The sequence below is a fragment of the Rhineura floridana genome, chromosome 3 (assembly GCF_030035675.1).
Source record: "Rhineura floridana isolate rRhiFlo1 chromosome 3, rRhiFlo1.hap2, whole genome shotgun sequence".
Taxonomy (NCBI): domain Eukaryota; kingdom Metazoa; phylum Chordata; class Lepidosauria; order Squamata; family Rhineuridae; genus Rhineura; species Rhineura floridana.
The window spans coordinates 1,935,623-1,961,690 of NC_084482.1; the positions used below are offsets into that span (position 1 = coordinate 1,935,623).

Here is a 26,068-nt window from a genome sequence, read left to right on the forward strand (position 1 = left end):
GTTCCTTCCCACCTCTCTCTGTGTTCTCTTTCTCTCGAGAGGGGAGCAGACATCTTCTCTTTGTCTCTCCTCTCAACCAGGATGAGGGCGAGTACTGGGTCCAGCATAGCCAGTTAAGCTAGATATAGAACTCTTTTCTATCAAGTATGTACTTCCAGAATAAAGTAGTTGTTTCTTATTTTAAAGCTTAAAGTCTCTGTCTGACTAATTTGCAGGGAAGGTAGAATCTTAGCAAAGATTCAAACACACACACAGCTCACTCAATACTCTCCGTTCCGCAGCGCATACGCAACTTTGCTATGCATCTCAATAGAGAGAAATTCCGACAAAACATTTATTACCATATTTCTTGTTTCACTGTTAGATGTGGCTCAGCTTCATTTTCTGTCACAGTAAGTGCATGTAGTAAGTAAAAGTAGATGAAATCAGGGTGTAATCCCACCTTACACAAAAGTTCACCTGCCCAGATCTACTTTCTGTCTTCACTGACCTCATTCCCAATTTCAGATGGCTTGTTCTGTGCAGTGCAGTTCAGATGTTGGGCAGTTCTGGGTATGAGATCTAGAACCAGCGTTCTCTCTCCTCTTTGGCCACGATCTCTCCTGGCTACTGTCACAGAATTCAGGCTCCTGGGTCTGATGCCTGGGTCATGCTGTGTGAGGCTGAGACAAGCTAACGCTGTACTCTTTCCATTTACAGATTAACAGTACAGGTTTGTGTGTGTACTCAGAACTAAGACCCATTGAGTTCAGTGGGTCTTACTCCCAGACAAGTGAATATAAGATTGTTGCCTAAACCATTTATGTGTGAATAATTCCCATTGAAGTCAGTGGGCTTACTTCCCAGTAAACATGCATAGGATTGGACTATCAGGCACCAATTCCTCACCATCATATGGAAACACACACTTTCCCTCCAAAAACTGTCATGCACACAAATATATGCTTTGCAAATGTACACCTCATATCCTGTTGCACACAGTGTCGGCACATGAAAACGAATGTGAAGTTATCACATTTGTATGTAGTGGTATACAGTTGTCGTGCAGACAATTGCTGAGCTGCAGACTTCTCCGTGTGTATCTCCCCAACAGACCAAAATGCTCTGCTGAAACAGAAAGAACAGCCAGTAGCTGAGGACATCCAAGGCAAACTCCTGGGTGCTTCCATCCACTGAGTTCCCCAGAAGCCAGGCCTCCATTGACGTCAGCGGATGCAAATACCCAGCCTTAAGCAAATGTTGATGCAAACTGCCACTTCAATGGAAGCCTTGTGAGAGAGCCAAAGCAGGTTGAAGGGTTAGGTCAGAATTCACACGCCCTGCTCCTCCTTAGCAGATGTGGCATGTCCTGCCAAGGTCAGGTGGTGAGCAGTGCAGGCCACTGAGATGTGAATGGCTAGAGAAAGGGAGAGAGAACATATCTAGGTTTTTGGTGTTTAGCAGGTTGGCCAACAGCCCAAACAATTCTTGTTGGCACAGAGCTGTGGAGAGAATGACTTATCAGGTAAGGCCCACAGGTGGAGCACATGCCAGTGTGTCCAAGCACGGCCGCAGACGTTGGGATCCCTGAGTGGTCTCTTTTATTGGCAGAGGAAGTTGTGTCTAGCAGGCCAGTGTGGGACTGAGTCTGGGAACCACCTGGACATTTGGATTCCATTCTGGCTGTGGAACAGGAGCAGGACTGCATTATAGGAAGCAGCCAGGGTTCCTGAGTTCTTCCTGCCTCAGAGTATTTGGGGGTGAAGAAAAGAAAGGAACCCACTTTTGCGCCTACCTCTGTCAGTGACTTCCTGTGGGTCTGCTTTTTCTGACCTGATGCTACTCTTCAGAAAAACTAGGCCTGCTTTGGCATAATTCAGGGAGCACTCACCATATTGGAAGCAGCCCATTAGTCAGGGATCTGAAGCTTCTTCTGTTATGTCCAGCTCCCAAGCAAATCCCAGAATACTCTTGGTCACACAGGTAGCTGGCCTGTTGAGGAAGCTGGAGTTGAGTCTGAGCTCTTTCTTTCCCTTACTCTGGAAAGGTTGGCTCCATTTGCAAATCCTCTGTGGGAGCTTCTGGGGCGCCATCTCGCTTTGTGTGAGGGACATCCTCACGCTCTGCCAAGCTTGGTAGAAAATCAGGTCTAATTTTACACATGTGATCCCGTGAACTGTGCTTGAGGGATGTCTGAGAGCTCTGCATCTTTTGGAAATGTTTGGGATGCAAGGAAGGGATCTGGAGAAACAGTGATGATGGGTCCACAAAGGGCACAGCTTTGCCCACATGAGAGGATTCAACTGCGTGCTGGTTGGGTGGGTGTTCTGTGATGTCATAATGCTGCTTCTTAGCAACATTAAGCACTCTAGCACTCTAGAAGGTAACCATGGCTCATGCTGTGTTTCCCCTGGGGCCTCTTGCCCGCCCCCCCCACTCTGCCATGAGGCCCCCCTGCCGCTGCTTCTCCCGCAGGTACCATTGGGGCATAGCTCTGCCCTGCCATGATGTGACCCATTCTCACTTCCCCGTCACCTTGCGCCCACCCCACTTCCTGCCCCCGCTGGGCTCACCCAGTATCCGCCACCTTCCCCTGGGCAGGCTATCCCCACCACCTCCACTTTTCTCCCAGTGGGTGCCTTCCACCCGTGACTTCTTGCCCTTGGAGACAGTTCTTGAAGAAGGTGGGGGGACGAGGCCTTGCACTCCTGAGGGTGAGTCTCCCCACAAAACAGCTCCAGTCAACAGTCCTGAATCATTCCGTGCCGCCACCGCCCTCGTGAAGCACCAGTGTACACATTTCCCCAAAAGCTCAGTGGAGCCTTCTAGTGCTGGCTGTATGCAATTCCATGATATCTCTTCCAGGTAATAATAGATTTCAAGGAATGGAGGAAATACTGTAAATGTATTGGGCAGGGCGGGATATTCTCATGCTGCTTTCTTCAACTATCTCTTTAAAAATTGGCTAGAAATGCTCTAACCCACTGCCAGAGCTTGGAAGATTACTTTCTAAAAGTAATACATTACAATTACAGTGACATGGCCCCAAAAAAGTAGTAATTACCGTTACAATTACAATTGCTCTGAAAGTAACTGATTACTTTTACTCAAAAGTAATTGCTACAATTATATTTTGGTTACTTTTTAAAAAAATGCCTACATGGTGCTGGTCTTGGCTGCTGCACATCTAAGTAGCCTAAAACAACATTAAAAATAAGCACACACACACACAGAGTAGTAGAATAATTTTTTTTAATCCATAAGATTAACAGAATGGCATAACAGAATCTCACATCCCCTCACCCCACCCCCAGCAATGATGATACCCCAACACACATCAATTTTTAAACAATTGTTTTCTCCACCCTGTGTCACTCTCCACCTCCTCCCTCGTCGCCTCCTAAGCACCCATAGAGCATGACGGAAGAACAACGCTGCACAGAAGTCAAATCTGAAGCACATGATTTTTATTCACAAACCAGAGGAACAGAAGACTTCCCCTGCTCCTCCCCCCCAAGTAATGCTGGAAACATTACAATTACTCCTCAAAAGTAATGAAGTTCTGTTACCAGCAAAATGTAATGAAGTTACCCACTCGTTACTCAAAAAAGTAATAAATTACAAGTAATTCGTTACTTGTAACTAGTTACTTCCAAGCTCTGCCCAATGGAATAGGACAGGGAGAATTGAATTCCAATGGAAATGGACTGCCTTCAAGTCGATCCCAACTTATGGCGATCCTATGAATAGGGTTTTCATAGTATTCGGTATTCACAGGGGGTTTACCATTGCCTCCCTCTGAGGCTGAGAGGCAGTGACTGGTCCAAGGTCACCCAGTGAGCTTCATGGCTGCGTGGGGATTCGAACCCTGGTCTCCCAGGTCATGATCCAACACCTTAACCACTACACCACACCGGCTCTCTGTTTGGTAGCACATCATTGGCTGGGTTGGTTTACAGTGGGGAGTTGTACTGATTATCTTTCGCTGATCAGTCACTTTTGACAAGTAAACACAGAGAGTCTCCACTTCATTACCGAATCCTATCTGCATTTCTTCTTCCTCCAATTCATCATTGATTCCATTGCCTCAAGCAGAGCAAGTGGCAGGATAAGGCCAGATTCTCCAGACCTCTCCCTCCCTGCCCATTGCTCCCCCCCCGTCTAACAACAGTGTCCAACCATCCCCAAGCACCCTTCCATGAACCTGAACACTGCATTTGAGGTGGAAGGTAGAAGAGAAAAATAAGTGCCATTGCTTCCTTTCTCCTGAAGCCAACTGCTGGGCTTGTGGGGGGGGGGGACACTTCACCTCTTCAGAGCCTGAAGACCATAGTCAGCTTGAGAGTACAGGAGACCAAATCAAATCTGGAAAAGAAGTCCAGCGCCTGATCTTCACTGTGCCTATTTGGGGGAGGGGGTAGAAAAGCATTAGAAATACATTGCCCTCCCCTTCAAAATCTCTGAGCTGCCTTCATGAGGGGGAGAGGGGACAGCATCACTATTCATTCATTCATTCATGTTCTGCCTTGCCTCACAAAGAGCCCAGGGTAGCTAACAAAATCTGTAAAATACAGCATTTAAAGCAATATTAAAACCATAATCTCCAATACAATATAGTAATCAAAAGCATATCACAATCAGCAATGAAGGTATATCAGCAGAGTCATTCCTGCTATGATCTGAATAGCTATATAAATAAATAGCTCTTGCCTGGATGAAAATGGGGGGGGGCACCAGGTCTGGTCAGGGTGCCACTACTAAGAGAGCCCTGCTTTGTGTAACGGCCCCTTAGGCCATGCTTACCAAGGAAATCACAAGCAAGATGTATCCTACAGATCTTAGAACCCAGGTTGGCTGGTACTGGGGAAGGCATTCCTTCAAGTACTTGGGTACTAACCCATTCAGGGTTTTATACATCTGTACCAGCACCTTGAATTAGGCTAGGTAGATCACTGGCAGCCAGTTCAGTACACTCAGGATTGGCATAATATGATCCCAACTTGCAGTGGCATTCTGCACCAGCTCCACTTTCCAATCCAACTTTTAGGGAAGCCCCTCATAGAGAGCATTGCAGTAATCCAGTCTGGAAGTTAATCAGAGCGTGGTTCAAATGGAGGTGTAGCTGGCACACCAGCCAAGGGTGGGCACAGATGCTCTCGCTACTGAGGCCACATGGGCCTCCAATGACATAGTTTCCATACACACGCGTGCACACACACAGGGGATGCTATTGATGGTGCGCAGGATTTACTTGAACCACAATGTTTTCCTCCAGTTCAGCGTTTTATTAATAAATAATACTAATAATCATGGTAACAATTGTTCTAAATACTCACTTAAAATTACTTTTCAAACTGCTCTAGACACTATCCACGAACAATCAGACCAAAGCATGCACACATTTATTGCAGAGAATTAGTTACACTTCTGGGGGCTTATTTCTGCTTTTCTTAAGTATAACGAGTCACTACAAAAAACAGCAAAACTAGTATGACCAGTGACAATGGGCATTGCTTCCCCCAGAGAATCATGGGAACTGTATTTTGGTAAGTGTGCTGGGAATTGGTAGGTCTGTGAGGGGAAAACCACATTTCCCAAAATTCTTTGAGGAATCATGTCTTTTAAATGCGCATTGGATGTGCTTTAAATGTATGGTGAGGATCTGCCCTATGATGGGACAGGATTAATCATGTGTCCAGTTGGAACTGATGGCTCTACAATACCATGTCCAAGTCTCTTGTTTTTGCCCATGCACATAGTCTTTCGCACGGCATCCATAGACCACCTAGCCTTTCTTGCATTATCTTCACTCCTCCCCAAGGGCATTAGATTCAAGAGGAATGGGACTGTGGGCCTCCTTTGCTCCTTCAGCTCATTCTTTAAAGGCTGGGATCTGTGAGTTAATAAAGAAGCTCTGTGTAGTGTAGCACCGTCATTTGGGAAAGATGGAGAGGAGCTACACATATCCTGTGTAACTCGGTACAAATTTGCCCAGAGATATTTTTGCACAGGCCAGACAGTGGCACCTTCAGTCTTTCGCCCTTGTCCTCTCTCTCTCTCTCAGATGCAGTCTCTTTTCGTCCTCAGACAAGCAGAACGATGTGGAGATCCCATCCCCAACACAGAAAGAGCGGGAGAAGAAGAAACGACAGCAACCCATGTGCCAGATCAGCGGCGTCAAGAAGCTCATGCACAGTTCCAGCCTGACCAATTCCAGCATCCCCCGTTTTGGGGTCAAAACTGACCAGGAAGAGCTGCTCAGTAAGGTGAGCTTTGCAGCCGCAGGAAACTGACACTCCTATTATGGGAGTTAGCTGGGGGGGCAGGGGAGTCTGGGTCATGGGTCACAGGCTCTGGCATCACTCCAGGGAAGAGAGGGTACCTGTCTTTGTACCCCATTTTGCTCTGTTCTAGTTCCAGAACCAACAATATCCTTTTTCATTTTGTAGCATAGAAGAGACATGGGGGCTCTCTCCATTGTCCCAGAATAAATGCAGTTGTGTGACTTTGAACCAGAATTTCCCTATCCCCTACAAATAAAACTCTTAACTAGTGAATTCATTAATGACCATAACATTCCAAGGTTTTATTCCCCCTTGATAATCTACTATCCAGTTTTTGAGTGCTCATTTCCCATTTTTTGCTCTTAATTTCAAATTAAGTGACAGCCTAAGCAATGAGCAAATAAATGATCGCTCTGCATGCAGCACAGGTGCTACAAGAAGTGGGAGCTTGCAGTATGCCTGGACATGTGTGGGAGGGTCTGCGGACCTGGCTATGGTGTGGAGTCAGGCTTGCACTCCTCCTTGCTTCTCTAGCACCGGACTGCGTAGCATATTGCTTTTTAGAGAAGCACTCCCTCATACTTTGGGCTTGGCTTGTGGCACACTTGGCCACAAAGATGAGCCATCATCACTGAGTTTGCACATTCCTACCCAGTTTGTATTGGTTGGGACTTGCTTTGTATTCATCAGCCCAAGAGGATATTTTGAGGACACTTAAATAAAATCCTAACTCTTCACCCTTAAATGATGTGAAGGGCCAGTTTGGAAGCAACGTTCTTGGCTTAATAAGCCATAATTTAAGGGGTTAAAATGGTTTCTATGCTTGTTTGTTTTATTGCTTGTTGTTTGCTGTCCTGGGCTCCTTTGGGAGGAAGGGTGGGATAGAAGATGATGATGATGATGCCAGTTACAAGCATTCTCCTCGCTCCTTCCCCCTCATGCACTGGCTTCAGCATTCCAGATCTTGGTCTCTTTAACCACAGTTCCCTGTCACATCCAAAACTGGGAATAGTGGTCTGTTTCTGCTGTAATGAGAAACTGTGGCTTAAAGTGACCGTGACTGAACTTCTGAAACCTCTGCATAAGGAAAGGGGATTAAGAGGGGGAGCATGCAGGCTCAACACATAAGGCAGGAATGTTATGTCAAAACTCCCCCAATATCTCTTGCCAGAAATTCAGTTTTATGACAGTTTCACCATGTCTGTCCTTAATTTACACTAGTATGGCCACATCACCAACACTGTCAGATGACAGATTCATAAATTTATTGGTCTGTGTTCATCCATGGCTTAGACATATCTCATGGACTAATTTAAGCTTATTTTGTCTTAGCTATAGGCCAAAACAATACAATCAGAAAAAATAAGTACAAAAGCAAGTGTAGTCATCACTTTAAAGAGATAGCCAATGTTGTTCCCTCCAAGATGTTGTTGGACTCTCAACTCCCATCAGCCAGCCCCAGCCAGCATGGCCAATAATGGGAGCTGTCTCCAATATTTGGAGGGCACCACATTGGTTACCCCTGCTTTAAAGTGATAAGTGATTCAGAATAAGTAGACACAGATAGATCTCCATATGGCAATCAGTCCCATACAAAACAAATCCAGAAAACAAATTTTATGTATTTAGAAATTAAAATAGGTTGTATAAATTATCTCATGAGATCAAAGTTATCTTAGTGCCATCTCAGTATTGCAAAGGCAGCAGAAGCTACCATTTTTGTAATTGCCCTGGAAGTAGATGTTCATTTATTTTATCTCTTTTTATTAGACCAGTAGTCACACCCCATGAATAAAGTAACCAGGACAGAAAGTTGCATTGGATTCTGGAGTATGTCACTATACAACACCCTCAGCACAAATACAGTGATGTTGACTAAAGGGAATGATCCAGTAATGCCCATTAGAAGCAGCAGAGAACGTATGCTGAAATGTAAAAAGAGGAAATGCTTCCCTTAGAGGAAAATTCCTTTTAGATAATTTTCACAGTTGAATCACAGCATATATAATCATGGCATACCAGGGAACGTCTTCAAATTGGCCAAATGAGACAGATCGTGTTGGGCACATGTATCTTCTATTCTGTTTTTAAATGAGGTAACTTTTTAGAAAATCTTTTTTTGCCAAACTTAACTGTTTAACCAGCCTTCCCCATGCCAGTGATCTCCAGATATTTTGGTCTATAACTCCTATCAGCCCCAGCCATCAGGGCGGGGATAATGGGAGTTCATAGAATTGTAGAGTTGGAAGGGGCCTATAAGGCCATTAAGTCCAACCCCCTGGTCAATGCAGGAACCCAAGTCAAAGCATTCCCGACAGATGGCTGTCCAGCTGCCTCTTGAATGTCTCCAGTGTCGGAGAGCCCACTACCTCTGTAGGCAATTGGTTCCATTGTCGTATGGCTCCAACAGTTAGGAAGTTTTTCCTGATGTCATAAGAACATAAGAAGAGCCTGGTGGATCAGGCCAGTGGCCCATCTAGTCCAGCATCCTGTTCTCACAGTGGCCAACCAGGTGCCTGGGGGAAGCCCGCAAGCAGGACCCGAGTGCAAGAACACTCTCCCCTCCTGAGGCTTCCGGCAACTGGTTTTCAGAAGCATGCTGCCTCTGACTAGGGTGGCACAGCACAGCCATCACGGCTAGTAGCCATTGATAGCCCTGTCCTCCATGAATTTGTCTAATCTTCTTTTAAAGCCGTCCAAGCTGGTGGCCATTACTGCATCTTGTGGGAGCAAATTCCATAGTTTAACTATGCGCTGAGTAAAGAAGTACTTCCTTTTGTCTCTCCTGAATCTTCCAACATTCAGCTTCTTTGAATGTCCACGAGTTCTAGTATTATGAGAGAGGGAGAAGAACTTTTCTCTATCCACTTTCTCAATGCCATGCATAATTTTATACACTTCTATCATGTCTCCTCTGACCCGCCTTTTCTCTAAACTAAAAAGCCCCAAATGCTGCAACCTTTCCTCGTAAGGGAGTCGCTCCATCCCCTTGATCATTCTGGTTGCCCTCTTCTGAACCTTTACCAACTCTATCATATCCTTTTTGAGATGAGGCGACCAGAACTGTACACAGTATTCCAAATGCGGCCGCACCATAGATTTATACAACGGCATGATGATATCGGCTGTTTTATTTTCAATACCTTTCCTAATTATCGCTAGCATGGAATTTGCCTTTTTCACAGCTGCCGCACACTGGGTCGACATTTTCATCGTGCTGTCCACTACAACCCCGAGGTCTCTCTCCTGGTCGGTCACCGCCAGTTCAGACCCCATGAGCGTATATGTGAAATTCAGATTTTTTGCTCCAATATGCATAATTTTACACTTGTTTATATTGAATTGCATTCGCCATTTTTCTGCCCATTCACTCAGTTTGGAGAGGTCTTTTTGGAGCTCTTCGCAATCCCTTTTTGTTTTAACAACCCTGAACAATTTAGTGTCGTCAGCAAACTTGGCCACTTCACTGCTCACTCCTAATTCTAGGTCATTAATGAACAAGTTGAAAAGTACAGGTCCCAATACGGATCCTTGAGGGACTCCACTTTCTACAGCCCTCCATTGGGAGAACTGTCCTTTTATTCCTACTCTCTGCTTTCTGCTTCTTAACCAATTTCTTATCCACAAGAGGACCTCTCCTCTTATTCCATGACTGCTAAGCTTCCTCAGAAGCCTTTGGTGAGGTACCTTGTCAAACGCTTTTTGAAAGTCTAAGTACACTATGTCCACTGGATCACCTCGATCTATATGCTTGTTGACACTCTCAAAGAATTCTAATAGGTTACTGAGACAGGACTTTCCCTTGCAGAAGCCATGCTGGCTCTGCTTCAGCAAGGCTTGTTCTTCTATGTGCTTAGTTAATCTAGCTTTAATCATACTTTCTACCAGTTTTCCAGGGACAGAAGTTAAGCTAACTGGCCTGTAATTTCCGGGATCCCCTCTGGATCCCTTTTTGAAGATTGGCGTTACATTTGCCACTTTCCAGTCCTCAGGCACGGAGGAGGACCCAAGGGACAAGTTACATATTTTAGTTAGCAGATCAGCATTTTCACATTTGAGTTCTTTGAGAACTCTCGGGTGGATGCCATCCGGGCCCGGTGATTTGTCAGTTTTTATATTGTCCATTAAGCTTAGAACTTCCTCTCTCGTTACCACTATTTGTCTCAGTTCCTCAGAATCCCTTCCTGCAAATGTTAGTTCAGGTTCAGGGATCTGCCCTATATCTTCCACTGTGAAGACAGATGCAAATAATTCATTTAGCTTCTCTGCAATCTCCTTATCGTTCTTTAGTATACCTTTGACTCCCTTATCATCCAAGGGTCCAATTGTCTCCCTAGATGGTCTCCTGCTTTGAATGTATTTATAGAATTTTTTGTTGTTGGTTTTTATGTTCTTAGCAATGTGCTCCTCAAATTCTTTTTTAGCATCTCTTATTGTCTTCTTGCATTTCTTTTGCCAGAGTTTGTGTTCTTTTTTATTTTCTTCATTTGGACAAGACTTCCATTTTTTGAAGGAAGACTTTTTGCCTCTAAGAGCTTCCTTGACTTTGCTCGTTAACCATGCTGGGATCTTCTTGGCCCTGGCGGTACCTTTTCTGATCTGCGGTATGCACTCCAGTTGAGCTTCTAATATAGTGTTTTTAAACAACTTCCAAGCATTTTCGAGTGATGTGACCCTCTGGACTTTGTTTTTCAGCTTTCTTTTTACCAATCCCCTCATTTTTGTGAAGCTTCCTCTTTTGAAGTCAAATGTGACCGTGTTGGATTTTCTTGGCAATTGGCCAGTTACATGTATGTTTAATTTAATAGCACTGTGGTCACTGCTCCCAATCGGTTCGACAACACTTACATCTCGCACCAGGTCCCGGTCCCCACTGAGGATTAAGTCCAGGGTTGCTGTCCCTCTGGTCGGTTCCATGACCAACTGGTCTAGGGAATAGTCCAGTCGAAATCTGGCCTCCTGCAACTTGAGCCCATTATTCCGTGTCCTGCACTCAGGGAAGATCAAGAGATCCCAGCCCTTCTCTATGTGACAACCTTTCAAGTACTTCAAGAGTGCCATGATCTCTCCCCTCAGTCTTCTCTTCTCAAAGCTAAACAGTAGGTGTAGTTCAGCAATATCAAGAGGACTCCAGGGTGAGGAAGAACGATCTAAACACTGTCTGGCTTTCACGTTCGTAAATTGCCACTTAGATTTATGCAGATATTGGCTGTTTTGGAGCATCCGCAAAGGCAGTCTCCTAGTCTCCGTAGTTACATGGGATTTGGCATTAATAGAATGAATGAATGAATGAATGGTTTATTACGGTCGAAGACCAGCATATCAGAGCAGAATAAAAATAAACACATTACATCTCAGAGAAGCAGTACAAACCACCATATACACAACTGCTAGCGCTAGTTCATTAACAGATTAAAACCATCTCTCAAATATTAAAATTGGAGTGCTAGCAAGGCTTTGTGAAATTTGATGGCTGCAGTGCAAAACCCCTCCACTTTGGAAGAGACACGGGAAGCAATATCTGCTAAAAGATAAGTCACATAATACTCTGCATCCCTACCCAGGAGTCTTCATAGAATGGGGGTGATAAGCGAACATCTAAGGTCATAATAAAAAGAACAATCTAGTAAAACATGTCTTACATTTTCAATGACGCCAGCTCCACAGGGGCAAAGAAGTTCTGCAACTGGAATTTTTCGATACCTGCCCTCTAATAGGGCAGATGGCAGAACATTATGCTTAGCCAGAATAAAAGCTTTCCTGATCCTGGGGGTATCCAAAGAGGCCAGATGTTGCACCAGGGTAAAAGGCTTTGTGTAACAATTAAAACCAGGGTAAGAATGAACAAAAACCAAGTGGTTTTGGAGTTCCATGTCTAAAATTCTCTGGGTAATGCACAACCTCGCTTGGAGGAAACCTGCCGCCAAAAGAATGGGAGCAGTGTAACCTAATCATGAAAGTTTCGTGTCTAAAGATTTCTTCCATTTTGAACGGAAGACGTCGGATAGAGCCAAAGGGGCCAGACCGACTGGGAGTAGCATTAATTTTAACCAGTATTTGAACTTAAGAATCCAAATACGCGCCTCAATTGTGGGAAGGCCGGCTTCAAGGCGTAAAATGGCATTGGGGACACAAGGGGGAGTACCCAATATACTCCTAAGAAACTTACTTTGAATGGTTTCAAAGATTGCCATAATTACTTGTCTGCGCACCATATAATAGTTGGAAAATAACTTTGGTGGTAAATACTTGTATGGCAGAAGGTACATGTTATCCCCCTTTCATATAATAGAAAGAGGAGAGCCTTAGAACTCCTCTGGGCATTGGCCAAGGTGTTCTTTGCCTGTATGTGCCATGCTCCAGAAGAGTGTAAGGTTATCCCCAGGTATCTATATGAGGGCACTTGGTCTAATACGGTCCCATTTAAACACCACCGGCGTTTTCTCCGCTTCCTGGAGAACACCATGACCTTGGACTTATCATAGTTGATGACCAACGACTCGTTGTTACAATAGCTAGCCAAAGCTTTAAGCAACCGTTGAAGCCCTGTGCAAGTAAGAGATATCAGCACAGCGTCATCGGCGTAGAGGAGAGTAGATATAGGGCTATTTGAAAGAGTAGGACAATGCGAGGGGACCTCCAACAAGCTTTTGATTAAGGAGTTAATGTAGAAATTAAAGAGCGTGGGGGCCAAAAAACAACCCTGTTTAACTCCTTTGACAGAGATGATTGGCCTAGACAAGCTGCTTGCACTATCACATCTAATACGGACTTGGGTGTCCTGATATGAACAATGTATGAGTGCTAGTAAACGCCTATCGATGTTGGCAAACTCCAGTTTAGTCCAGAGCCTGTCTCTTGGTATGAGATCGAAGGCAGACTTAAAGTCTATGAAGGCGGCATGCAACGCCCTACCCGGTTTGTTCAAATATTTTTCTATAAGATGTTGAAGGACAAGAATGTGATCAATAGTTGATCGTTTCTCTCTAAAACCAGCTTGTTCCTCCTCAAGAATATTTTCCTGCTCCAGCCAGCTGTGTAATTTTATAAGTAAATGTCTTGCATATAACTTGCTGACAAGACTCAGCAGGCTAATACGCCTATAATTTGATGGGTCTGCCCGGCTTCCTTTTTTAAAAATGGGAGCAATAATAGCTAGGCCCCAATCCTCTGGAATACAGGCTGTTTGATCTATGCTCGTGAATAGAGCTGCCAGGATCGGAGCCCACCACTCAGGGTCAGATTTAAATGCTTCTGCAGGGATATTATCAGACCCAGGGGCTTTACCCATCTTCAAGCTAGCAATTAACGAGATAGCTTCCTTCACCGAAACAGGTGGCCAGTTAGGGAGATCCTTTAGAGGGATCTCAATGTGACAGGCCATAGTTTGACCCCTAGAATAGATATTATGAAAATGCAACTCCCAAGCAGTCACAGAAATGTAATAATCGAGGTTAACAATGGACTTTGACCAACCCCTGGCCACAAGCGTCCAAAAGCAGATGAATCCTTGGCCCTTGAAGCTGTAAGCAGGTGCTGCCACTGCTGGGCCTGCGCTGCTCTTTTTTTCCACCTAATTAAAAGTTTGTAACTATTCTTCAGTTCTAAACATTCAGTCAGTAGCGCTGGAAGGTTCATGGATCTATAGTCCCTATACTTCTCAACATATTTTTTTGGGCCATGCATTCCTGATCAAACCACGTCTTCGAGTGGGGAAAACGCATGGCAGGCCTGGGAGTAGGTTTGGGAATCAGGCAAAGTTGTACTTCTGTAATCAGGTCCTGATAAGCCATAAGCATCGCTTCTCCAGAGACCGCCGTTAGTAGGTTCTCACGATGACGGAGACAGCTGGCTGACTGTAATAGATCTTTTAAATTGTTTTCCAGCTTAGGCGACCATCTCACTCTAGAAGCTCTTACTTCAGGTTCTAGATTCAGGGTTGGAGGCTGTGTGGCACAGATGGTATGGTTGCCGCAGCCCAGCATCAGGATCAGTGGAAGATGGTCACTTTCTGAGCGGATATCAATTATACAAGAGGATACAACCCTTAGCAGGTCAAGGGAAACTATAAAAAAGTCAATTGTTGACACTCCCGAACCAGAGAAATAGGTGTATTCACCATTTCTGTCGCCTTCAACAGACCCATTTATCAGCGCAAGGTTCAGACTATATATCATTCGAGCCAAGCATAAGCCAGCATAGTTAGACCTCACATCTTTGGAACAGCAGGGAGGTACACTAGGGGACTCCTCCGGGACAGGCGGGGTTTCACGGAAGTTTGCATATAGTGCCTCATCGCTGGGACCCATTCTGGCGTTGCTTTTTTAGATAGGCCAGAAAGGATGGATCCGTGGCTTTGTACTTCCAGCCCGCGATGTTCCAGGAGAGAAAAGAAAGTCGAGTAGAAGAATGTGCACCCTTTAGTCAGGGTTGGCATTAATAGAAGAGTCAGTAATGCCCCAGGCCTAGAACGCTGGCTCAGACTCCAGTTGGAATACCAAAGAAAACATGCTGTGGGGTTTGCTATCTATCTACCTATCTTTCTTTCATCTCTTTGCTCTCATGGCCTTCTTCCGCCTTGAAACTCATTGTGGCAAAGGTGCACCAAGTTCTTTCCCACCGGTCTCTTGCAGGAACTGGAATACCTAAACAAGTGGGGCCTTAACATTTTCCGGGTCGCCGAGTACACCAACAATCAGTCGCTCAGCTGCATCATGTATACAATATTCCAGGTATGTATACTCATGTTGCAGAGACACATCCACATGGTCTCTTCTACTGGCTTGGCCTGGTGGTCTCCCTGAAATATTGTGCCAATGTAGAAAGAATTGTATATTGATTTGAAGCTTCAGTTATGCTCTTTCAGATGGTTTTTGATTCATTATTCTGCCTTGATTATTTCACAACATGTTGAGTTGTATACAGAAGCAAGTCGAAAGGCAAGAAGGGGACTGTTTTCTGAGCCAGTTTTTCTTGTCTCGTGGTAGATGAGACTTCCAAGTACTCTCCCTGTCTTCAGAGGGGAAAGATAATGAGAGAGCTGGCTGAGCTACAAGTCTGTACTCCTGGTGGCACCTTCATGTATTAATCAATATATTTACCATAAACTTCCATGGGCTGGAACCTATTTTGGTCAGCTGCACCTGACAAAGTAGTCTCCATCCCACACACGTTTTTGCCACAATAAATGTGCTAGGCTACAATCCTAAGCCCTGGCCAGCAGCAGTGGGGCTCGGTGGAGTGGCACATTCACTAATGCTGCTTGCACCTGCAGGGCAGAACGTGGTGATGGTAGTGGAGGAGCAAATGATGCCTGGACTGGGGCCCACTGCCATCATGTGAAGACAGTAGGGCCAGCTCAGGATCTAGGGGATCCTATGCTGGCTCAGTCCTACCCCCAAACCATCCTGCGGAACTGGATCTAGTAAGCTGTCTGGGATGGGAAGAAGAAGGCATATTTCTGATTCAAGTTCCCATATGATTATCAGCCAGGAGGGAGGGCAGGAGAGGGTGCAGGGACCTTTGTAACTTTTATTCCTTCCTTTATAGCACCTCATATGCTTTAATAAATATTAAACAATTATGTTGTCTGGGAAGGAACTCTGACAGACAGAAGGCCAAGCAAGGGCTCGGGGGGGGGGGGGGCTCTCATTCATCCTTTTCTGGGTTGTTGCAATTACTGCTCAAGATTCAGCAAGTTTTTGTGCCTTGCTGTTATCTTTTCCACAATGGGGGCGCCATTCCTCTGCTAGCAGCCACGGGGAGGACAGAGCTAATGGCACACATTTTGCAGAAACCAACTTCCGGAGAAGAAACTGATCTACCTCCTTAGGTGAGGCCGCTGCTGAACTGTTTCAAGAAATGCTTCTCTCTTCTACACAGGAAAGAGACTTACTGAAAACTTTCAAAATCCCCGTGGACACGTTAGTTACTTACATCATGACGCTAGAAGACCACTATCATGCCGACGTGGCCTACCACAACAGCCTCCATGCTGCTGACGTCACGCAGTCCACGCATGTCCTCCTGTCAACACCAGCCTTGGATGTGAGCCTTTCTGTAGTTGGTGACTTTGAGTGGGGTGGGGGGCTCTCCATAATTTTTGACTTTCTATCAGCCTCATAGAGGGGATGGTTCACCTGGTGCCAGGGAACAAGGAATTTTCTTTTATGTTACAACAACAAGAGCTATAGTGCTCGCCTTGGCTTTAGCAGACTTGGGCTTTGATGAATCCATGCTCAGGTACAAATAGCCTTAAGCAAATCGCTGTCTCCCAGCTTAACATCTCACAGGGCTATGAGGATTCAAAAGATCTATATTCTAATACACTAAGGGGTGTAGCAGCAAAACCACTGATTGTGATTGGCCCAGCTGACTGCCAGTCACATAGGGGATGTTTGTGGGTCAAGAGGGCCTCTGGCTGCCATTGGTTGCACTGTTCTGATTTTAGATACTGGCAAAAGATCCTAGGGCAGGAGGAATAAAAATGAAGCAGGAGTCCTAAGTCTGGGGGAAAAGCAAGCTCTAGGAGAATGAGAGAAAGAGGACAAGGCAAGAGCCAGGAACCTGAATGGAAAACTAGGAAAGAAAGTGAGCAGAGAGGAAACTACTTGCACATTGCCAGGAGCTGTAAATGTGAGGAAGGCTGACATTCGTGTATGGATTTGGAACAGGCAGGCAGCTTGTTGTCTACATACCTCAAATAACTATTGTAAGACTCTTTGCAAATGAAAGACATTGCAGCATGTTGTAAACCTGCTCTCTGCCTAACATTTACCCCAAGCAAGCTGATGGGGAACATTATTAAAGTTACATGATTAAACATATAGAAGAGGTGTATGGTATACCACCGATTCCAGGTGTTGGGGACCATAGCAGGGGAATGGCATGCTCTCTTGATTTTGCCCAGCTTATGAGCTTCCCAGATAGACCTTTGTTCTGATCCAACCAGGCAATTCTTACAAATTTATGTTTGTTGCAAAGTGCCATAGAGCAGTGGCCCCCAATCTTTTTTCCCCCTGGACCAGTTCAAAATTGCTGATGCTCTTGGCTGACCACTTAATAAGGGGTTTTTTTGCCTGTTGTAGCAATTGTAATGCATGATACTAAGTGCTGTATGGTTTTTCACTGCATTTTATTGTTTCTTTTATTTACTATATTGGGTTTCATTGTATTACAATTTGAATTCTATGAGATGCAAATTGTAATACACTAAAATGCAAAATGAGAAAGCAAAGAAGCAATAGAAATACACTTAAAAATTAACATGAGTATTTAATGTGGGCATGCCGCAGGCCACCTGCATGAAGCTCATGGACCACAGTTGAGGAACCTCTCCCCTAGAGGACAGGATGATGGTGGTGATGAGGAAAAATAATAAGCAAGATTTATTGGGTTATTATTAATAATGATAACAATACTTCTGTATTTACATCCAACCCCATGATCTAGCCTAGGGATGGCTAAGCTGTGGCCTTCCAGATGTTGTTGGACTCCCACCTCCCCAGCCAGCATGGCCAATGGTTAGCTGTGGCTCAGCAAGATCAGTAGGGTCAAAGGGTTAGCTGTCCCTGTTCTATCCCACTGCACCACAGTAGCCATCCAAGCTGGGATATGAGGAATCTTTCATCTGGATGGCAGCGTCTTTTCCCAGCCCCGTCACCAGGTGGAATGGGGTTGGGAGGGAGGCAGTCGATTATGTTTGTATCTGCATTGGGGGCCTTACACATTTACGTTTATTATTGCCCGAGGAATGTTCTGACCTATAGCTTCAGTGGCTCCCCATGCAGAGCAGAGAGACAGAAATCTGTGGCATCTTGGATTCTAGCCTCACTAGCTCCTGACAAGACGCCCCTTCCATTAAGGTGCATTTGTCCCTGTTTACTAAACACCAGCTCCGTCCATGAAGCAAGACAAAAACATCATACATGTAGCAGATTCTCTCATTGTCCTTCACAGGCCGTTTTCACTGACCTGGAAATCCTGGCTGCAATATTTGCTGCTGCCATCCATGACGTGGACCATCCTGGTGTCTCCAACCAGTTCTTGATCAATACCAGTGAGTGGCACATTGAGATGGTGGGCAAGGAAATGTAGTGGGGTGTCATGGGCTTGGTGTGGGGGGCAAGTGGGGGTATATGTGTGTCGTGTATGGAGGATACAGGGAAAAGGATTTGCAGAACACCTTCTCTCTGGTGTCATCATGCGTGTGCCTCTCATGCCTATAATGTATCCACCTTCTCCTGCCTGTGCCCGGTTGTTTCCCTCCAGCCAAGGTTCCTTCTAGGGATGCTGCAAGCATTTGAAAAGAGAGGCTCATAAGCACTTCTCCTTAAATGCCCACAAACAGATTCTGGGCAAATGCAGCCCTGGTTGGAACTGCTCTGAGCAGGGTTGTGTTCACCCTCATTCTGTAAGCTGCCGCCTCCCCACTTCCCCTGTCCAAAGGCTCCCCAGCAACTCATCTGAGGCGAGAGGAATCCAGAGAGCGAAGCTGTGGTGGAGGCTAAGGTGAGATGAGTGGAGCTATGCCCCAGGTTCCCCAGCAGGAAAGTGACAGTACATATACCAGTCCCACTAAAGAACAATGCTCAACAGCCTATTCCCACTGGGGAGGGTGCAACTTGTAGTCCCTGTTACATCCTCCCCAGTGGGTAAAGGATGCGGTGTGCATGCCTTTTGCTGAGGGAGAAGCTCCACCCCATCCCAAGGACTTCTCCCTCAGTGGGAACAGGGCACCACAGCATCACTTTTCTGCTAGGTTGTGACTGAGACAATGAGTTGCATCTTCATGAGTGTAAAAAGATGCTTGAGAGTGCTTGCAACCACCACTAAGTCTCAAAGGCAAAACTGCTTACCCTTGTGCAGGTGAAGGCAGAGGTACTGCCGGCATTGTTTTGTAGACCCAGTTGCGTCTTCTCGAGCAGGAAAGTAACACCACAGTGTACTAGATGTAGAGCATCAGTGTAGTAGAGCTTCTGCCTTGCATGCAGAAAGTTCAGTTCCTGGCATCTCCACATAGGAATGGAAAAGGCTCCTGACTGAAACCCTGGAGATAACACTGAGCTAGATAGGCCACTGGTCTGACTTAGTATAAGGCAGCTTTCGATGCTCCACTGAGGTAGAAGGTTTTATGGGTGCCTTCTATTCCATGGGAACAACTTGCACAGCATCCTTTTTCTGCTGGAGAGGATGTTAATCAGCTGAGGCTTTGGTTCAAGTCCTGCCACTGTCAGCGGTGCAATTTACAGTGACACAGGACAGGGCCTTTTTGGTTGTGGTCCCTAGGTTGTGGAACTTGTTCTCCCTGGAAAACCATATGGTTCCCACACTACAGGCATTCTTGTGCTCTCTAAAGGGCATTTTATTTCACCAAGCATTTGATTTTAAAGGATTTATTGGTTTATTGTATTTCGTTAGTTTATAGTTTTCTGCTGCTCTGCGCATTTTTAAAAAAAATGTGTATTGTTTGATTGTTTCATTCTGGTTTTATTTGTTTTTATCTTGTAAGCCAGTTGGAAGACCTTTGAGCGGGAAAGTGGCCCAAAAATACTACTATAAGCAGCTAATTTTTAAAAAACCCTTCCTGTACTCTGTGTGGTCCTATTCTCCATGACGCCCTCTAATGTGACCCTCCCTGGCAGATTCGGAGCTGGCACTGATGTACAACGATGAGTCGGTGCTGGAGAACCATCACCTAGCGGTGGGTTTCAAACTGCTGCAGGAGGAGAACTGTGACATTTTCCAGAACCTGAGCAAGCGACAGCGGCAGACCTTACGAAAGATGGTCATTGACATGGTGAGTGTCAGGGAGAGGAATTGGCTTCCAAGGGCAAGGCTGCATCTTGCCCTGGGCAGGGTCTTCCAGTTAGCAGTTCCATGCCTGGTTTTTTATTTTGGGAAGTTCAATCCTTAATGGAAGAGGTATGAACTTTGCAGCCATGTTTCTCACAATGATACCCCATGAGGAAGGAACATCATCATCCCTGTCAGGCTTTCTATCTAAAGTAGCAAGCTGGTGGGCCTTCTAATGAGAAGACTAATTTTGATTTGTCCCCTGTTGTTTCTCTCCTGCCTATTGTACACCTGTCATGGCAGCAGCTGTGCAAAGACCAACACCCCAAGTAAGGAGATGTTACCCTGGGTTTGGGAAGTAGGTAGCCAGGCTGATCCTCTGTCTGAATGGGGAAACAGTCCCTCTCCCACTGGTTTCCCTTTTGGTCCCCTCTGCTCTGGTTCCCTAAAAGCAGAGATATATCATTTGAAACATTGGCATACTGTGACTCTTACCTCCTGACCAAGGCTAGCCCAAGATATTTTGCTGCCTAAGGCAGAGCGGCAAATGGCACTAACACCCAAAGTTAAAATACATAGTACTGAAGGCTTGGCAAGGTATTTGGCAGCTGAGGCAGAAAATCCCACATACACCCTCCCCTCCCCTGGCAGTAAAAATACAAAAACAACAACAATGGTAAATAATGAAGCATTTGCTGGCCTTTCATGACACCCAACATCAGCTGCCTCAGGCAGCCACCTCACTCTATCTACTGGTAGGGCCGGCCCTGATACTGACACTCAACGTGCTGCTTAGTACTGCATGTTGCACTATGGATCAACTGTGGCTGATCTCGGAGGGAAAGCATCCAGTCTGTTTCAGAATTACCTGTGTAATACCAGAACCATGGGAATATGAGGAAGGAAAACCAAAATGCTAGAAAAATAAGTGTTTATTTGTAATCCAAACCCAACGCATTTCAGCCTTTGTATATTTAGGCCTTCATCAGGGGAATAAACACCGATTGCATCAGTGAAAGCAGTTTGCTTATTGGAAGATACTTCGTGCCAGCCTTTATTCCCCTGATGAAGGCTTAAATATACAAAGGCTGAAACGCGTTGGGTTTGGATTACAAATAAACACTTATTTTTCTAGCATTTTGGTTTTCCTTCCTCATATTCTCCTGGTTTTATATGCTAGCCACTTCCTGTTGTTGTAATACTAGAACCAACCTCAGGACCCTGAATGAAAACTTGTATCCACCCATTGCCACCTCACTGTCCCTTCCTTTTTGAAGATCAGTCAACCACTTTGTGGGTTGGTCTGCAAGCAACAGAGGCCAACTTATAACAGGGTCCTGCTTATAAAATAGATGGCCATACCAGGCAAAAAAGTCTGGCCAGTCAGCAGAGAAAATAGTGTTATCAGTGCAACAGGAGCACAGAAGTACTTGGCAACTGGCTGCTGCATTGGGGCCCGGCAGGCTCCCATCTGTCCAAAACAGGCACACCAGCTCTGTATAATATTTGAGACACAGCAAAGTGGACTAAAATGTGTTGCTTGCAGGGGTCACTTTTTTGCCAACTGTCCTGTAGAGAGGGAAACACAGAACAGGCCTTTTTTAAAAATGGCAAGATTTGCTTGAGTGCCAGAATATGTAGAGCTGCTTCCTCCCCACCCCCATCTCGTTTAGGACCTTTCAGGTTGCCTCTGTTATGTTTTCACAGAAAATCCTGAAGGAGGGGAGGGGGTGGAATTAGCCCATTGATTTGATTCTGTTCAAACTCATGTAAATTTAGTTGATTAAAATAATCAGTTAAAAGGTCACTGATTAAATGACCTAAAATGGTTTAATCAGCTGACAGCCCTGCAATTTTTCAAGCCTGTTGAAGTCTCCCCACAGAATGAATATGGTAGAACCACCACAGGAGCACTAAGGAAGGAAATCTGGACTTGTATCTGCCTAGGGGAGTGGCCTTCCCACAGCCACTGAGTTTCATGGAGTTAATAGATTAAAGAATACATCAGGTGTGCTATATGTCAGCAGAGGAGTTTAAATCACCTGAGAGAAAGGATGGAGCAGAAACAAGGCCCTGGAGCCTGTGAAAGTCAAATGAGGAGCGATACCTTTTATTATAAAAAAAATTATGGCTTGTACTTCTGCAGGTCCTGGCTACCGACATGTCCAAACATATGAGCCTCTTGGCTGACCTCAAGACAATGGTGGAGACAAAGAAAGTGACCAGTTCAGGGGTGCTGTTGTTGGACAATTACACTGACAGAATACAGGTAGGCAAATCTTACTGCAGGTTGGGAAGGGAAAGATTTCGTCAGGGCCTGTGGCCTGGAGGCACAGCAATGGCCAAGGTGAGCAGGGAGAAGGCCAGTCACCACTAAGGAGGCAGGCTGGAGAGGCAGAGTACAACTGGGGCTGCACTGGCATTCAGTTAAGCTGAGACCCGGGTATAGGCAGTCTGATAGCAGCTTGGTCTGCTCTCAAAAGACATGTCGCTCAGACTGATGAGCCAGTCCAGCATCTGAGGACTTTTGGGGCCAGATGAAATGGTTTTATTTAGATTGTCAGCCTCCTGCCTGACAACAGGCTTCAGGAAAGCTTACAATAAAAGAAAATATAAGCATATAATAAATATAAGAGTCTTTCTTTAAAATAAAAACAAGGCAGGGAAGACTAGAAAAGGTCCTGTGCTTCAAGTGCTGCCCTTTAAAGATTCTGTAGTGATTACAGGGGAAAGCAGAAGACACACGCGCGCACCCTTTTGTCCCCGGGTCTGGAGCACCTCCTTTTGGATGGTTGGACAATCTGTGGCTCCCACTCCTTCCCGTCCAAATATGGGGGTGACTGCAATGACAACTGCCCCAGGCCTCAGAAAGCCCACGGACTCCTTTTGTCACCTTAGTAAGCCGCAGTCCCTCCTTCTGGCCAGCTGCACTTGTGGCACCCAGGCCAGGTCACAGGCCAGGAGCTCCTGTTGTCATGATAGTGCAGAAAGGAAGACACCATGGATGTGACTGCGAGAGTCTTTGCTTCAAGACTCCCAGTAATTTACACCCTTCGCCCCTTTCCTAAATTTCTCACCCACCACCTTCTTGGGCCCTGAGACCAGAGAGAGGTCAATTCCATCTAGGCCTTTTCTTCCTCTTTACAATATGACAACACACACACACAGTCCACAGTTTTGTTTTCTAAAGGTTTGATCCTCAGGTGCATAACTTTGAGAAGCCTCTCTGCATCAGAAGGAGATACTGCCGCATAGATGCCTCTGACGGGTCTTGTGCTTCCCAACCCTAACCAGGTCCTGCGGAACATGGTTCACTGTGCAGATTTGAGCAACCCCACGAAGCCATTGGAGCTCTATCGGCAATGGACGGACCGGATCATGGAAGAGTTCTTCCGGCAGGGTGACAAAGAGCGGGAGCGGGGCATGGAGATCAGCCCCATGTGCGACAAGCACACTGCCTCTGTGGAGAAGTCACAGGTGCGTGGCGGCCGAGTGGGATACGGTGCCATGATAGATGGTAGATGGTGGTGGGAGAGAGGTCCCTTTCTCCCCTTCTGCTGTTACCAAGGCTAGGACAATTCCGTGCCTCAGACCTGAGATGGCTGCTACCAAAAGCCACTTTATCTTTGGGGCAACAGCATATTTCCATCCCGGAGTTGCAGCAGAAGGGGGTGGCAAGGAAGTAGGGAGCAGACATAGCCAGCCCAAGAGGGGAAAGGAACCAAGGGATCTGGAACCAGGAGGGGAGCCAGCATTCCCCATGACTGTGAGTCAGCAGGTTATAGCTCGCCGAGTCTTTTGCAGGCAAGAGTGTTATTGTGGAAGGCATCTGCTCCTATTAGTTGTTACAGGGGATATATTGCTAGAAACTCGCCTTTTCCCTGCAAGAAACAGCTATTTAAGCAAAAAAAAAAAAAAAAGCTGCTTTAAGTCAGACCACTGCTATCTAGTCTGATGGGCAGCAGCTCAAGCACCCTTCCTGTCTGGGCCCCTTTTTAACTGGGAATACGATGGATTGAACCTGGAGCCTTCGGCCTGCAAAGCATGTGGTGTGCCACAGCTGTGGTCCCTCCCTGTGGGTGCCAAGGTAGAGCAACCCTTGCGGTCACTGGAAATGTGTGCTTCTTCCCCCAGTTGTTAGATCAGTTATGGTTGTGTGTATATTATGGAACATGGATTGTGCAAACGTCACAGGCATCTCTGGGCTAGTAACTCTGACCTCATACACACCCCTATCAGCACCATTTTTAAAAAAGGTCGTATTTTAGTATCAGAACTCCCTACCAGGACCAGATTATCCATTAGGCTTAGTAGGCTGAAGCCTAGGGGCCTGAAGCTGTTGGGGGCCCGTGATCTGCTGAAGCAGGACAGGGGCCGCGGATTGCGGGACAAGAGCTTCCAAACCGCCTGCCATCCCCCCACTTCACTTACCTTTTTCTCCGCTGTTTTTTGCAGTTTGCCATCAATCAAGATGGCGGTCGAGGTTTCCCTAAGGGTCTGAAGCCTCTGCCGTCATCTTGGTTGATGGCATGCATGCGTGCTACACGCGCGCATTGCTGCCATCAACCAAGATGGCGGCAGAGGCTTCAGACCTTTAGGGAAACCTCGGCCGCCATCTTGATTGATGGCAAACCTGCACGTGCAGTGTGCGCAGCTGCAGAAAAAGCGGAAAGGTAGGTGAAGCAGGGGGGTGGGACGGCGGGCGGCTCAGAATCAGCCTAGGGGCCCTCCTCAGCTTAATCCGGCCCTGCTCCCTGCTCTACCATTTTGGTGAGAGTGTGGATTGTAGTCTTTTGAAACATGTGAAAGAGAGAACCTAGTAAACAGTAGAAAATTACCTGCTGCCTTGTAGCACTACCCCCTATTTCATGAGCCATTTTCTACTGCCCTTAAACAACATTTTTAATGTATTTTAATGTACCTCTCCCTCTCAGTGCTGGAGAGTACAGATAGTCAGAGGAGAGGGGTTGTTAGTGATATTTTAGTGCTAACTTCTGCACTCACTTTAACACTACCAGGAATTTTTGGTGCAGGGAATGGAGTATATTGAGGGCAGAATATGATGTTTCTAGTCTTCATGGCTCTGGAGAACCTTAAAAGGGCAAAGCTGCAGGGTTTTCTCAAAACCCAGATATTGTTGTTGCTATTTATTAGATTTATATCCTTCCCTTCCTCCCAGCAGGAGCCCAGGGCGCCAAACAAAGCACTAAAAACACTCTAAAACATCATAAAAACAAACTTTAAAATACATTACAACAAAACTTCCTGAGAAATATATTAACACCAAACATCTTTAAAAACATCTTTTGTTAAAAAAAAGCTTTAAAAACACATTAAAAAGCAATTCCAACACAGACGCAGACTGGAATAAGTTCTCTACTTAAAAGGCTTATTGAAAGAAGGTCTTCAGTAGGTGCTGAAAAGATAACAGAGATGGTGCCTGTCTAATTTTTAAGGGGAGGGAATTCCAAAGGGTAGGTGCCACTACACTAAAGGTCCGCTTCCTATATCGTGCAGAACAGACCTGCTGATAAGATGGTACCTGCAGGAGGCCCTCATCTGCAGAGCATAGTGATTGACTGGGTGTATAAGGGGTAAGATGGGCAATCTACTTGAGTTAGCTTTTTCCCCGTCACCATTTCTCAGTATGGATTGCTGTATTAGAAAAACATAAAAGCAATGTTGAATCCTTATTTTCAGATCGTCCTATTCCATGCCATTGAACCAGCCTCATCATCAGTCCATTGAACCAAATAAGATGGCCATTTGGATGCCTGTTTGGGTTTTGACATCTCCTTTGTGCCCATAGTCACTGCACAGATGTGGCTCCCATTGTCATTGTGATGGAATTCTTGAAGAGAAAGCAGGATTCTCACATCCACCCATTTTAGGGTATATGCAGCAAACCCTAGAACAGTGCCTGAAAAACTAGAACGATGGCTCCAATGACTCAGGACTGGGGTGTGCTCAACCTGTCCTGCCCTTTCCCAGCATTATTCTAGCCCCTAATA

The 26,068-nt window shown here is 45.7% G+C and overlaps 1 protein-coding gene across 4 annotated transcripts in view; it reads left to right on the forward strand.

Annotated features, from left to right (window-relative positions):
* PDE4A (phosphodiesterase 4A) overlaps nt 1-26,068 on the forward strand; it is a 373,782-nt gene that overhangs the window by 343,425 nt on the left and 4,289 nt on the right. For all 4 annotated transcript variants that reach the window (XM_061613767.1, XM_061613768.1, XM_061613769.1 and 1 more), the window contains 7 exons: nt 6,067-6,245; nt 14,897-14,995; nt 16,146-16,310; nt 18,222-18,321; nt 19,907-20,061; nt 22,204-22,326; nt 23,352-23,534. In XM_061613767.1, coding sequence (XP_061469751.1) covers nt 6,067-6,245; nt 14,897-14,995; nt 16,146-16,310; nt 18,222-18,321; nt 19,907-20,061; nt 22,204-22,326; nt 23,352-23,534 — 1,004 coding nt within the window. The remainder of the gene's footprint in view (nt 1-6,066; nt 6,246-14,896; nt 14,996-16,145; nt 16,311-18,221; nt 18,322-19,906; nt 20,062-22,203; nt 22,327-23,351; nt 23,535-26,068) is intronic.